We start from the raw sequence: 12,774 nt of genomic DNA, 5'->3' as shown, positions 1-12,774 counted from the left end.
AAATGCAAAAAGGGTTACCTACAGTATGTTTTTGTTTTTTGAATGAAAAAGACCTTTCAATTCAATCAGTTTAAGGGTATGTAACGGCAAAGGGGGTGTGAGACATCAATAGAACCGTTATGTGCCAAGATAACAAATATTGATAAAGTTTACAAAAAAATCAATCACATTAATGAGCAATTATCGAAAATAGATCGAAAATGACGAACATTTCCGAAAGTGGAAACAACCGAATGGGGCGGGGACGTCACAACAAGTGATTGACAGTCGAGGCGGAGCCAGGTGCCATTGTTTTATATCGACGAGAGAGTAGTGTTCGGGTTTGTTTGACCAAAACATCACTAAAATGGTTCAAAACTGCTGCGCTATGTGGTGTACAAATAGCTATTTATCGGAATATAGTATCCATGAGTTCCCGAATGCGAAAAAAAAAAAGCTGGACTACGCAGACAATGGGTAAAGTTCGTCCGTGCAAAGAGGGCTAATTTTCTAGACCCAGCCTCCGGCACGGTTTTCTGTTATTTTCCACCTGAAAGCTTCTCGAACTATGGGCAAGTGAAATCGGGTTGTACTGCAAGATTGCTGCTCAAAGCAGATACGGTGCCCACCATACACCAGCCACCTAAATGTTCCGAGATATCAAGAAAGAGGACGATGACTGGCAAAGGAGGCTAAGGCTAAGCAAAGGAGGGGAGCAGCCAAGCTCGAAATGGCCAGAGTGAGTACTCTTTTATAATTAAAAAAAAAATATCACGCATTGGATACAGGACTGGACACATATAAATTATCGCTCGAAAAATATATAGAACAAATCCTCTGATCCCATTCATATTTGTGTCTGTTGGCAGAGCGAAAAACTATGATAGCGCAATAAATGATAATTATTCTATACATTACTTTATTTTGCGGTCACGGTGTATCAGCTTCACAAAAAGAAATGCAAAAAATATCATTAGTTGTTTCCCACACGATCTGCTGCCGATGTTTCATCAGTGTCATTGCTCACCTCAGTGACCGTTTCATTACGCTGCATTGGCGTACGTTTGGGCTCAAATTGGTAACCTAAAACACCAATTAAAGCTTCGTAACTCTCCTCGTCACCATTCGATGAACATTCGTTACCTCCTTCTACGTCAGATTCGTCGCTGAAACTAGAAACGAAATTGTCTGCCATCATCGCCGCCATTCAGTATTAAAGCACTGAGCCTTTTTTCTTGAAGAAGAAACACCCCTCACTGTCAATTCTGAATTCTCTTTTATTGACAACGAGGGGTATTTCTTCATGAGGGAACCTGGAATATGTGCAGGACGAACACAATGCAACAGCATAAACAGCTCAAAACACCGCTAATTCTCCCCTCACTAGAAGGAATTATATTGATGCAGATAGGCGCTGCCCCCCTAGTGGCCGGTGGCACTCTCTTCACTTGAAATGACGTCACACACACAATCTGCCAGATCTCGGGCGCCGGTCGTTTTAGCTTGACATTCGAGCCAAATTTCTCTCATTTTCTTGTGTGTAATTACACGAAGTGGCATGATATGAATACAAAAGGCATGCGTTTATGGATAAATGATGGAATATCAAAATTTTCCCAGGGCATGACATACTCTTTAATATAAACATATTTGATGGGAAAGACGTTATAGGATGGCTCGTGTAATAATTAGGGTTGGGCATGAAGCAGATTCGATATGTATCTAGATACTCAGGTTACGATTCGATTAAAAAAACGATACATTTTTAAGGCCGAGCGATTCGATACAGTGTAAGAACGATATGGTTCGATAGAGTGAAAACGATTCAATAGTAAACATTTGTTGTGTGTGTTTGTACAGTATTTTAAACATATAAAAAAGACCACATTTCTAATATAGTAAAATTAGACATCATTTCATACCAATGTTATGATTTATTTTTTAATGATGACCGTCATTTTGTTGGATGGGATTGATAATAAAATAAAACTCCAGTGACAGACAACAAAGTACAGTAATTCAATTACTGTATTTCCCTTAACACAAAGAGGTAAGTAATTTAAGTGCAAACTTTCAACGTAAACATCTTACAAACAAAAAATATTATCTGCAGCAGCTCTAGAAAAAAAAGAATTAAACCTGCTAGTGTTATCATAAATAAATAATAAATTATGCTTTACGACTGGTATAATAGAGGAATAAAAACATGGCATTTTAGACAGACAGGTCAATAATCATTACTTTAACCTTATACACAGCAAAGTCATTCACTTATGCCTGTGCTTCCTCATTTTTTATTCCTCATCACTGTCCATATCTTTTTTGAAGGACAGATTTTTCTTGAAGATGACCAACTAATCCACATGTTCATGTTTAAGTAGACTGCGTTTCGTGGAAACAATATGCCGCCCTTTCCACCATTGTAGTGGGTTAATTTTTAGGGTAAAAAACTCACGATCTCTGTACCGGTTCACACTTCACACTAGCTCTGTCCCATGCGAACAGATCTGGCTTCCTTCGTCACTTCAAAGTCCGACTTTTGTTTTCCTGGGTGCGTTGAAAATCAATCGCTGCACGTCGCTGGTGTGGTGTGCAAACTGTCCACTGCTTTAGCATGTTGCTTCGTTGCCACTACTGGTTTCGTTTTGGGCTCTGAAGAAAACGCTACGGACCGTGCGTTACAGTGGTTTTGTTAGCTCTTGCGTTGTTACGATCGGGTAATGACGGCGACTAGTAGCGGTTCTGCCGAAATGCATGGGAAGTTGAGGCAACCACGACTGTGAGTGGTGCTTGTCCATTATACATGCGTGCGGTCTCAATCTAAGTTCGCTGTGTGGTGAATGACACAAGTGCAGCATGTGAAGTAAAAGCTATATTATTATCATATTAAGTAATGCATTAGAAGCCGATTCTTGTGCTCGTGATAGCCGAATTCTATCTCTACTATCGGTTCATTGCGGCTGTGTGAAGGATGAATAATAATGAAGTGATGAATTCATTCATTCATTAAATGAATGAATGAATGAATAAATGCTTTTATACCGTATTCCCCCACCAATCCCCCACGCCCCCTAGTGAGTGAGAACTGGGCCAATGTTTATTCTTCAGTGTCCCTTTGTCTTGGTAGCCTCTCTTTTTCTTTTTTTTCCTCCTCGGACAAAACTTTTTGTCTCTTTTCTTGCTCTGCCATTTTTGCAGAATTCACGTCAAAGCGTTCGTACAGACTTCCGTCCAGAGAACGAATGGGGAGAGAGGGATGTGACATATGCTGAAAAACATTCAGCACATTTGTAGTAGTTATTTTTGTGTGGTAGGCTTCCTGCCAACTTCTTCATAGTTAATTAGTGCCGGTGAAAACGATACAGAGCCCCTCAGGCAATAAGAGATGTCATTCCAACTAGTTGACAGTTGACATATCATCACAAATATTAAGAAAATATTTTATAGAGGTTGAAAAGTTCCCTCGTGTTGCTTTAACAGACGAATATATTTGATCCAAATAAATACCAATTTTAAAGTTTATAGTATTTTTATTGTTCAGTCAGTTAATGTAAACATCTTTGATGTGAAAGATGGTATACAATATAATATAATATATATAATGTAACGTGTAGAACATGAAAAGTAACGTCAGTTACTCTGCTGAGTAACTAATTACTCTTCCAATGAGGTAACTGAGCTAACTCACTTTTTGGGAGATGTCATTTGTAACTGTAACTACGTTTTTAAAGTAAGATTGCCAACACTCGTTTTTTTTTTATTTTTTATTATGTATTTTGATATAAATCTCAGTAAAATCCGACTTGCGCTGAAATTAGGCTTATGTCGCCAGTGTATGAATGGAACTCATTCAAAACTCGAGGACACTCTGTATATGACAAACTCGTTCATTGACGGTGCACTATATAATCTGATGCGTTATATGGAGTAATAAAATGGAGGACTTCCTCTGATTTTTCTTTTGTTTTTTTCCCCCCACTCACGGCACTGATTGATCAACCAGGGGCAGCATCTCTGGAGAACACTCATCCGATAATCATACTAACCGGTATGTTGCAAATCACTCACTCATTTATGCTCTCATTTAAATCGGACTTTCTGCTACTATTTCTGTCTGCTTTCACATTAGTCTTTCTGGCATATGGTTCTGTTAATGTGCAACCAACCGTATTTGTAACCTTTCATGGAAAACAAGCTTTACCGTCGCTGAAGTTTTTTTTTTTTTTTTTTCCTCTTTCAGTAAGGAATGTCAAAGTCCGAACACTGCTGAGTCCAAGGAAATGAAGAAAAAGGAGAAGCAGCGATTGGAGAAGGAGAAAAAGGAGCAAAAAGAGAGAGAGAAGAAAGTACATGACATGAAAAAGAAGTTCAAAGTAGGTCTGTCCGATGATTTTCCCATGCATTTAAAAGATGTTCGAAACAATGCAGTTCGTAATTTACTCGTATCCAGTAAATTTTTCAGGGTCATTTACCAAATGTCCTTTGAGAATGTTTTGTCAGACATTCATTAGAGAGCACAGTCCTTTGATGAATCTGCCTTAATTAAAAAAACACTCAAAAAACGTGCAGTGCCATTACATTATCTTCAAAAATATAATATATACAAAAATATAATAATAGTTCATACGTATGACCTCATGCTGATAAAAAAAAAAATTGCTATCATTTTACAAATAAGGTATAAGGAATGACTCAGTACTTAAGTAGTTTTTTCATTGAATACTTTTTTACGTCAATAAATTTTTTGGATGACTATTTTTTTACTTGGACTTGGGTAATATTATTTTAAAGTAACGCTACTGTTATTTGAGTACAATTTTTGGCTACTCTACTCACCTCTGTTTCTGACTGACATGTAAAAGTACCCATTCACCCGCAATAAAGCCGGTCTCCAGGTATGGTCACATGACTTTCACACCTTTGTGTGAAGGCTGTTGTGATCATTGCGGTCGATAGCAGAGGATGGCCTTGTACAAAAAAAAGCGACCTCTTGAAATCGATGAAAATTGACAAATGTGTGTGTTTATTATTCCGAGAACACAATATTAATCAATGTTACAGGTAGAGGCTCAACTCTTAGCAGATTGTGGTGTTTCCCTAGGTTACTGGTGATGAAGAGCCCATGTACCATGCTAAGGTGGTGCTGGCAAATAAAGTCAGAAAGAATGACCTACCTGTTCAAAGCGGGGACACAGTGAGCATAATTCGTACTACCAACTGTCCCAGAGGCAAATGGTTGGCGCGGAACGCGTGCCACAAATGTGAGTTTGATTGCACACAACCTATCGGTGAAAACACGTTTTCCTCTGTTTACTGGGTTCTCTATTTATTACATTTTTTTTTAGAGTGAGACTGTATGTGCGTGCACCTTTTTACAGTGTTTCCTCCAGGATTTTTTTTTTAACAGCAGCAGGGGCAGAAATAAATTTAAGTCAAACGTTTTCTAAAAAAAAAAAAAAAAACATCTACTGTAGAATGTCAATATGTGCTATACATGTTGATACGGTTTGTTATAAACCAATCCTTCTGACGAAGTTGACATGCAAGTCTCACCTCTTTGTGTAGTTAAATAAATATGTTCCTTATAATTCGACAAGAACTTATTAATTTTTAACCTATTATCTATCGCAGTGTTTTTCAAGGCACACTGGGAGAGATCGTCAGGTGTGCCGCGAGATATTATGCAACGAACGTGGCATTTATATATATATATATATTTTTTTTCTTTTTAACGTCGTCGGGCGGAGTTGCAGTAGCAATGAAGGAAGGAGTAGGTAGAACGTTCTCAGTCGTATGCAGATGAGTGAGGTGTCGCGTTCAAGAACTGCTTGGATTTCTAGCTATCAGCGACCTTGCTGTCTGCGACAATGTGGACCCTAGCACATCTACTGCACATCATTTGGTTAGACTCGTTATGTGTCGATATATTTGAAAGTGTCCTTTCTATTTTATTCATATGTGACGACCGTTAATCGTCCAACGTGTGTTTAATTCCAACACATTGTTAAGGACAGCAAAGTGGCTAATGGCTAGAAATCCGAGCAGTTCTTGAACGCGACACGAGCAGCTATCCAACAGCGCCATAGTGCCAACCAAGTTTAAACGTCATCTTCAAACGAAACACTCGTCGCTTCAAAACAAGTCGATGGACTATTTTGTTCGCCTTCATGAAAACACATAGAAACAGGCAACTTTTTTTTAGAAAAACTACAAAGGTAAATGAGAAAGCCCTCAAAGCCTTCTTGTTGGTGAACTTGTTGCTAAATCCAAAAAGTCCCACACTGTGACAGAGACATTAATACTACTTGCCTGCAAAGCCATTGTCTGCGAGATGCTCGGCCCTGATGCAGTTAAAGACATTGCTCAAGCCCCCCGTCTGATAATTCTGAGCTTTTTCAAGCCTAACTGCTATAAAAAAATAAATAAATAAAAACAAAGACTGATAGCTGTTGAAGAACAAGGATATCGATCTATATCATCTAAACAGGGTCATGTTTCATACTGAGTAAGTATGCATACTGAGAAATTATTTTATAATTAAATATACTGTACAGAAAATAATTTTGGAATTTTTTAGGTTTGTGGTGTGCCGTGAGATTTTTTCCAATGTAAAAACGTGCTGTGACTCAAAAAAGGTTGAAAAACAATGATCTATCGCCTCCTTATAAATGGTTGTGTTCATTCATCAAAACTAAATATACAATTTGGCCACCTGTCAGTTTCTTGTCAACTCCGTCAAATATTTGTGAATATTATGTGAATTAGAATGATATTTTGAGACGATTCGACTATATACAACAATTTGGCAAAGAGCAGATGACGAGAAATTAGTCTTTTAATCTGACGTTTAGACAAGCCTGTCATTATAGTGCTCTAGCTGGATGATGACGTCGGCAGGGTCACGATTTCATCTGATTTAGAATTCAGTCCATTGAGGGGGAAGATTCAGAACGAGAAAAATACGACGGAGAGCAGCATAATGTCACGATTGTTTTAATCTCTCTACTCAAATATTTTTACTGGATATTCCTTTTTTATATATATAAGTCTTTTCCCCCAATTGTTAAATAAATGGTATGGTAATGACAAATAACAGCCTTGTGCTAAATGGAATATGAATTAAAAATGCATTTATTCAGTACGACAGGTCAAAATTACTGCATATAGATCAAAACTGACGACTTCTTTCTCTCCTGAATGGTATATCATGATGCCGGAGTTAGTCCGACTTTTGTCATTTCCCTGCTCCAGCTTCGGAGACGGAGGAAAGAGCGACAAAAGAGGAGGTGTGACAGCTAGCCGACATGCTAACGCGAAACCGAGCTTTTCCAAGCCTTATTCTCGCCTTTTAGAAAACGAAAATCACTGCGACTCGTGTTGCACACGGCGGCGGGGTATTCACCAATCGGCCAGCCGCCGGTGGCGAGCGAGTTACAGCTCGTCGTTCTGCTGCGACCACGGCGGGCTGGCAGTTCTCTTTGCCGGGAACAAACGCCGAAAATAGCCCATTCTCGGTGCACAAACCGGCTGACGTCGGAGCGGGGGGCTGCTGGTGGCCAAGCCGAGGAAAGCGGGCACGCGAATAGGACCGAAGGGGTGGAAGTTACCATGGTGTGTGACAAACCGCCGGTCGTCGGCCGAGTGGCCTTCTCGGCAGACCAGGAGCATTGTTACCCACAAAATGCAAGCCACCTCCTTATTAAAATGTGTGCCATGATACCATTATTTGAAATAATATAAAACACGTAGCTTACTCACTTCCTAGTTGCCGGACTTGTTTTGGCCATTATCTGCAGTGAACGGGAACTTTTTGAAACCCAAAAAGGCTCACATGCCTTTCCCTGGTGCAGCAACAAAAGCCTGCAGCACATTGGGCTGGCGTGATGCGAAAAATAAACGAAATAATCCGCAAAATCCACTGAATCTGTAGTCGTTTTATTGGCTGTATACTGAAGATGATTAGCCCACTGACGTCACATTCGCATTCTTCGTCAATCGAGGAAGTCACTCATTTTCATGACGCGGGAATCCAAAAATTGAATGTATCGATCGCTTCCACACACATCCAAGCAGTCCGTTTCATTCAGGAGCATAAAATCCAGCATGAAATAAACATGGTTCTTGCTGTCCAAGGCACTTTAAAGCAATAGTCATCAGATATACATCTTTGTGTGTCTTATTTACTTAAGGATTTTTTTCTATAGCCGCAAGATAAAAGATATAGTTTAAAAATGCAAATATTTACTGAAACATACATCAGAAATCAAGATTGTTGTTTGACTGAAATAATTATAAATGTATACTTTTTAGTGTATCTGACGAAGTTGACACAGATAATGCTTTGAAAATAAACATCTAAATTTGTTTAAAATGTTTTTAATGTGCAGCCAAGGTTAAATAGCTTATACATTTAACTACTCTATTTTCTGCACTATAAGGCGCACCTAAAAGCCTTCCATTTTCTCAGAAGCCAGCAGCGCGCCATATAGACCCTACTCACCTACGTCACAAAATGACGTGTCGCTGTATCCGGCCGCCATATTGTCCGTCATTTTTTAGCCCTATTCCCAATGGTTTCAATTAGTCGTGCAATTTATAGAGCAATTCATGGAAGCCCCGGTGTTATCTGACGCTGTAAACCCATTGGATGTGTTGCATAAAAGGCATTATGTGGAAAAGCTTCAGTTTATCCATTCGCCAGATCCATATTTGATGCCTAAATCGATGTTTTTCGACGCGCTGTCTCCGCCGTCTCTGCCTGACATCTGCTACCCTGATATTTACAACTATCTTGTCCACACAAAATCAGCCTATTCTCACGAAAGTTTGAAAAACTTGGAGGCTTATAAATACTTTGTTGCTGGTTGGATGAAACAGGTCCTTGTCCACAAAAATTCGGCAGGAATCTATCTTGTGCTCGGGAAGTTGAGTTACGAAATTTTCAATTCAAAATCTTTTGTTCATGCTAACATCCACTGTCAAGTCTAATGTATTTCATGTCATTTGTCAATGGAGCTAGGGCTTTTAATGTTTATATGGTTTAGCGATAGCACTCTCACTACATACATATATATTATGTAATAAATATGAAGTGCGATAGCACTACTCCAGATTGTTCCTAGTTGAATTTATTTTTTGGCTTTTGACCTCAATAGTGAAATTGTAAATTAATTGTATGACAACTGTCTTATTATCCCCTTATAATTCTATATTTTCAGGTAGTTCATTCACAATGTCTGAGTGTATGTTGTCGGCGATTAGCCTAGCAATGATCTTAATTGTGGTTGTCAGCCCAAAACCCTCTAAATATATATTAAATGCATCTTACCAGATATAAAATGACTACTACATAATCTGTGGTAATCGTTTGGAGCCCAGTTTTCTCATTGAATTGCAGCAGCCCATCTCGCTCTCTTCTCTCCGGGTCTCTCTGAATCCGGTAGAACTTCAAGTCTCTCGTCTATCTTCTCTGTTATTGCAACCGACCGCCACACACACCTTCACCATTTTGATTATTAATGTTATCGAGCAGAAAAACACGCCATAATAGGAGGAATTTTCGTAGCGGTAATGCATCAACAGTGACGAGTTGACGGAAAATATGGCGCGGGGGCGTGGTTGTGACGTCATGTGAGTAGGGTCTATACTGTAAATGGATAATTATTGGTTAATTATGACACGACTTTAGCATAGCTCCATTTAATGGATGCATGAAGCTACTACAACAACAGGGTGACAGGTGAAGATTTAACAATCCAAAAGTTTCCGAAGTACTTCCGCTTTACTGTTATATTATTTACTATTTATGCCCATCTGCATTCGGCAACCGTAATATTATTTGTAATTTTTCCTCATTTTGGTCACTTTAGTGGCCGGCGTATCAATCTACACCTCATGTTAACACAGGCTGTATAGATTGTTAGAGTTTTGTCTGCGAACAATCAACAAAGTGGTAAGATTAAACACACAACACAGAAAGTCCTGGAACTTCATCTATGTACGTCGTGCTGAATCCATTTTTGGAGATTCCGTGGGTTCCTCTAGTTTGATTTTTGCAGTTTAGTTTTGCACACCGCTTACTTCAACCACACTTCATGTTGTTCTGTCTAAACCGGAAGTCTGGAGCAGAATATGTCAAAAATGGCACCGCCCATGTTTTGCTCAGGAAACTTGTCTATAAAACCAAGAGTGATGGAAGAAAATATTTTATTTATGGTAATTGGAACCATTAAACATGCCATTTAAGAAATAATTATGAAATTTTCATTTCAAAATTATGTCCTTTAAATGGCATCCTCTTGCACGAATGCATTCTTGAAATCTGCTTTTGACCACTTAAAAAAATTATTTTAAAAAACAAACAGGAATTTTTGCGTATTGGCAAACATGAGCAAGTGTCAGCACTTGAGCAAGTAAACAATGTGACCATGGTGAAATCAGGATGAAATTTACAGTATTCCAGCTCAGACGAGAAATCAATGAGTATATGGAGGAAACAATCTGTATATGGATCAATATTGGTTACTCGTGGTTAATCATTCCCTTTAGCGCAGCTCTGTCAAGTGGATGCATAACCCAACCCAAACCACTACTACCACTGCCCCTTATAATAAGGTCCGCCCTGTATATATGAAAACGGTTTTAAAATGGGCCATTCGTTGAAGGTGCAAATTATTTTGTTGAATTGGGCCTCCACATAAGAAATGGCAGTTGGCAGTTCACAGCTCCACGCACTTAAACGCCAGATATACAGTAATTCGAGCAAAGATGCTGCTGCTTTAAGAAACCAAAGTAGCTGAACTTCAAGGAGTAGACAATACGAGTTGAACTGTTAAAACTAGCGTTTCCTCCAAAACCGCCAAATTTTTTCAACCCGCCCAACGAGTCTTTCTCCCGGCCTGAGTCTGTATAACCAGGGAAGTCCTCCGATGCCAGATAGACATCGACTCCTGCTTTAGACAACTAGACTTGTATACAAGGGCGTAGGTTTGCTTATGGATGGTAAGGATTTAACGGTACCAAATTTTCAGAATGCTCAAACTGTCCCCACCAACTTTTAAGCCAGCCTTTTTTAGGTCAGCAGCAGCAACCACTGTAAGTAATGTAAGAAGACATCATAGTTGTGGAAGAGGGGAGACACGCCAAAAGTTTTGCTACTGAAATTCTTACCTGCATCAGAGGTAATGAACTCTGCTGGAAACAGGAGAACCAGCAAAACGTGAGCAAATGCTGCTTCGAGTGAGACCATTCACTGTGTGTTAACTCCCATTCTGTGTTTGAAAGGAAAGTGTTGACAGTAGAAAAAACACATGCTGTTGCTTTTCTTCTTGTAAACGGCCTGGTTTAGAAGGAAAGATCCCTGAGGGCTGGTTGATGGGAGCGTGCTGGATCCCGGGGAGGGGGTGATGATGGCTCCTTTGATGGGCTACAGGAGGAGGGATGGGCTATGCCCGCCTTCCCCCGCCCTCCCTCCCTCCCTCCCTCCCCGGGCTGGCTGGGGGCCGTGGTCCTGGGTTGACGCCTGTGTGGCGTCTCCGCTCGTCTGCGTGGCTGTCGCGTGTTTGGTGGGGCTCGCGTACGGCTGGATGTGATTGGGCGCGCTCGGGTCGGGGGTCCCGGTGCTGGGGCTGGCGGTGGGGCGGCGTAGGGTTGGTTGCCAACGGGCTTACACTCACAAGAGATTCACACGATTACTGAGTTCTAGATCACAGAGCTGATTTGTGTACATTCTACCTCTCCCAATCACTTAGCTTATAGACTTCCCCACCCCCCTCCCCTTCTTTCCCTGGTCAACAGGCCCCCCACATGGTGTCAATTGGAAATACATCTAACAGACGATAGCACTAACATATTAGTAGTTAGTGTAGACGTTCAATGTATTTCTTGTTGTTGTTTGTGTTTTCTTCTCTTGTGTTTCTTTTCTTCTGTTCCCCCACAACCCCTTCCTGTTAGCTGCTTTGTCAGAATAAAGATAGAATGATCACAATGGGAGTAAGTCATACACTCAATGTGAAACATTAAAACTGTTCAGACCAACCGGACACTTAGACTTCCATTCTCCGTGTCAAACGGCTGAACAGAACAGGTTTTTATTAGAAAAAAACAAAAAAAAAAGAAGAAGGGTAGAGCATGTTGTGACTGAGCACTTTTGAAATACTTATTAGTGCATTTATACCTATATCCATGTATAGGCAAAGTAGTACAATAGAATAGAATAGTATAGCCCTTTATTGTCATGATACGGTTGTACAATGAAATTGTGGAGCATCTCCCTTTACAGTACAGGACAAGTAAAAGTAAAAATATCTCGAAAGTGGGTTGCAAGAATAAAGCATAAAATCTAAACAAATATAAAATATGTATGAGGTAGTCCTATGTTCAGGCAGTGCAAATAATTGAAGTGAAGTAGCAGCAGTTGACAGTGAAGGCATTGAATATTGCACAAGTAAAAATCTCGAAAGTGGCTTGCAAGAATAAAAATATAAAATCTAAATAATATAAAATACTGTATGTATGAGGTAATCTTATGTTCAGTAAGTGCAAATAATTGAAGTACCAGAAGTTGACTCTGAGGCATTGAATATTGCACTTAGTAAGTATTGCACATAGTGTATTGCATGTAAATGAATATTGGACATTGGGTGATGTGGTGTTACATACTGTATAGCGTCTCCCAGAGGGGAGCAGTTCAAACAGCTGGGAACCAGGATGTGAGCTGTCCTTGAGGATTTTTCCAGCTCTGCTGAGACATCGAGAGGACTAGATGTCAATCAGGGAAGGTAGAGGAGGGTGGTC

At 39.8% G+C, this 12,774-nt stretch overlaps 1 protein-coding gene across 1 annotated transcript in view; it reads left to right on the top strand.

Moving 5' to 3' along the window:
* si:ch211-188c16.1 (uncharacterized protein LOC562677 homolog) overlaps nt 1–12,774 on the top strand; it is a 62,642-nt gene that overhangs the window by 34,369 nt on the left and 15,499 nt on the right. Inside the window, exons 8-10 of the mRNA XM_057827530.1 lie at nt 3,983–4,027; nt 4,220–4,352; nt 5,081–5,240. Coding sequence (XP_057683513.1) covers nt 3,983–4,027; nt 4,220–4,352; nt 5,081–5,240 — 338 coding nt within the window. The remainder of the gene's footprint in view (nt 1–3,982; nt 4,028–4,219; nt 4,353–5,080; nt 5,241–12,774) is intronic.

The sequence above is a fragment of the Corythoichthys intestinalis genome, chromosome 22 (assembly GCF_030265065.1).
Source record: "Corythoichthys intestinalis isolate RoL2023-P3 chromosome 22, ASM3026506v1, whole genome shotgun sequence".
In the NCBI taxonomy this organism is placed as follows: Eukaryota; Metazoa; Chordata; class Actinopteri; order Syngnathiformes; family Syngnathidae; genus Corythoichthys; species Corythoichthys intestinalis.
The sequence above is the reverse complement of the archived record's forward strand: the minus strand, read 5'-3'. Positions and strand labels throughout refer to the sequence as shown.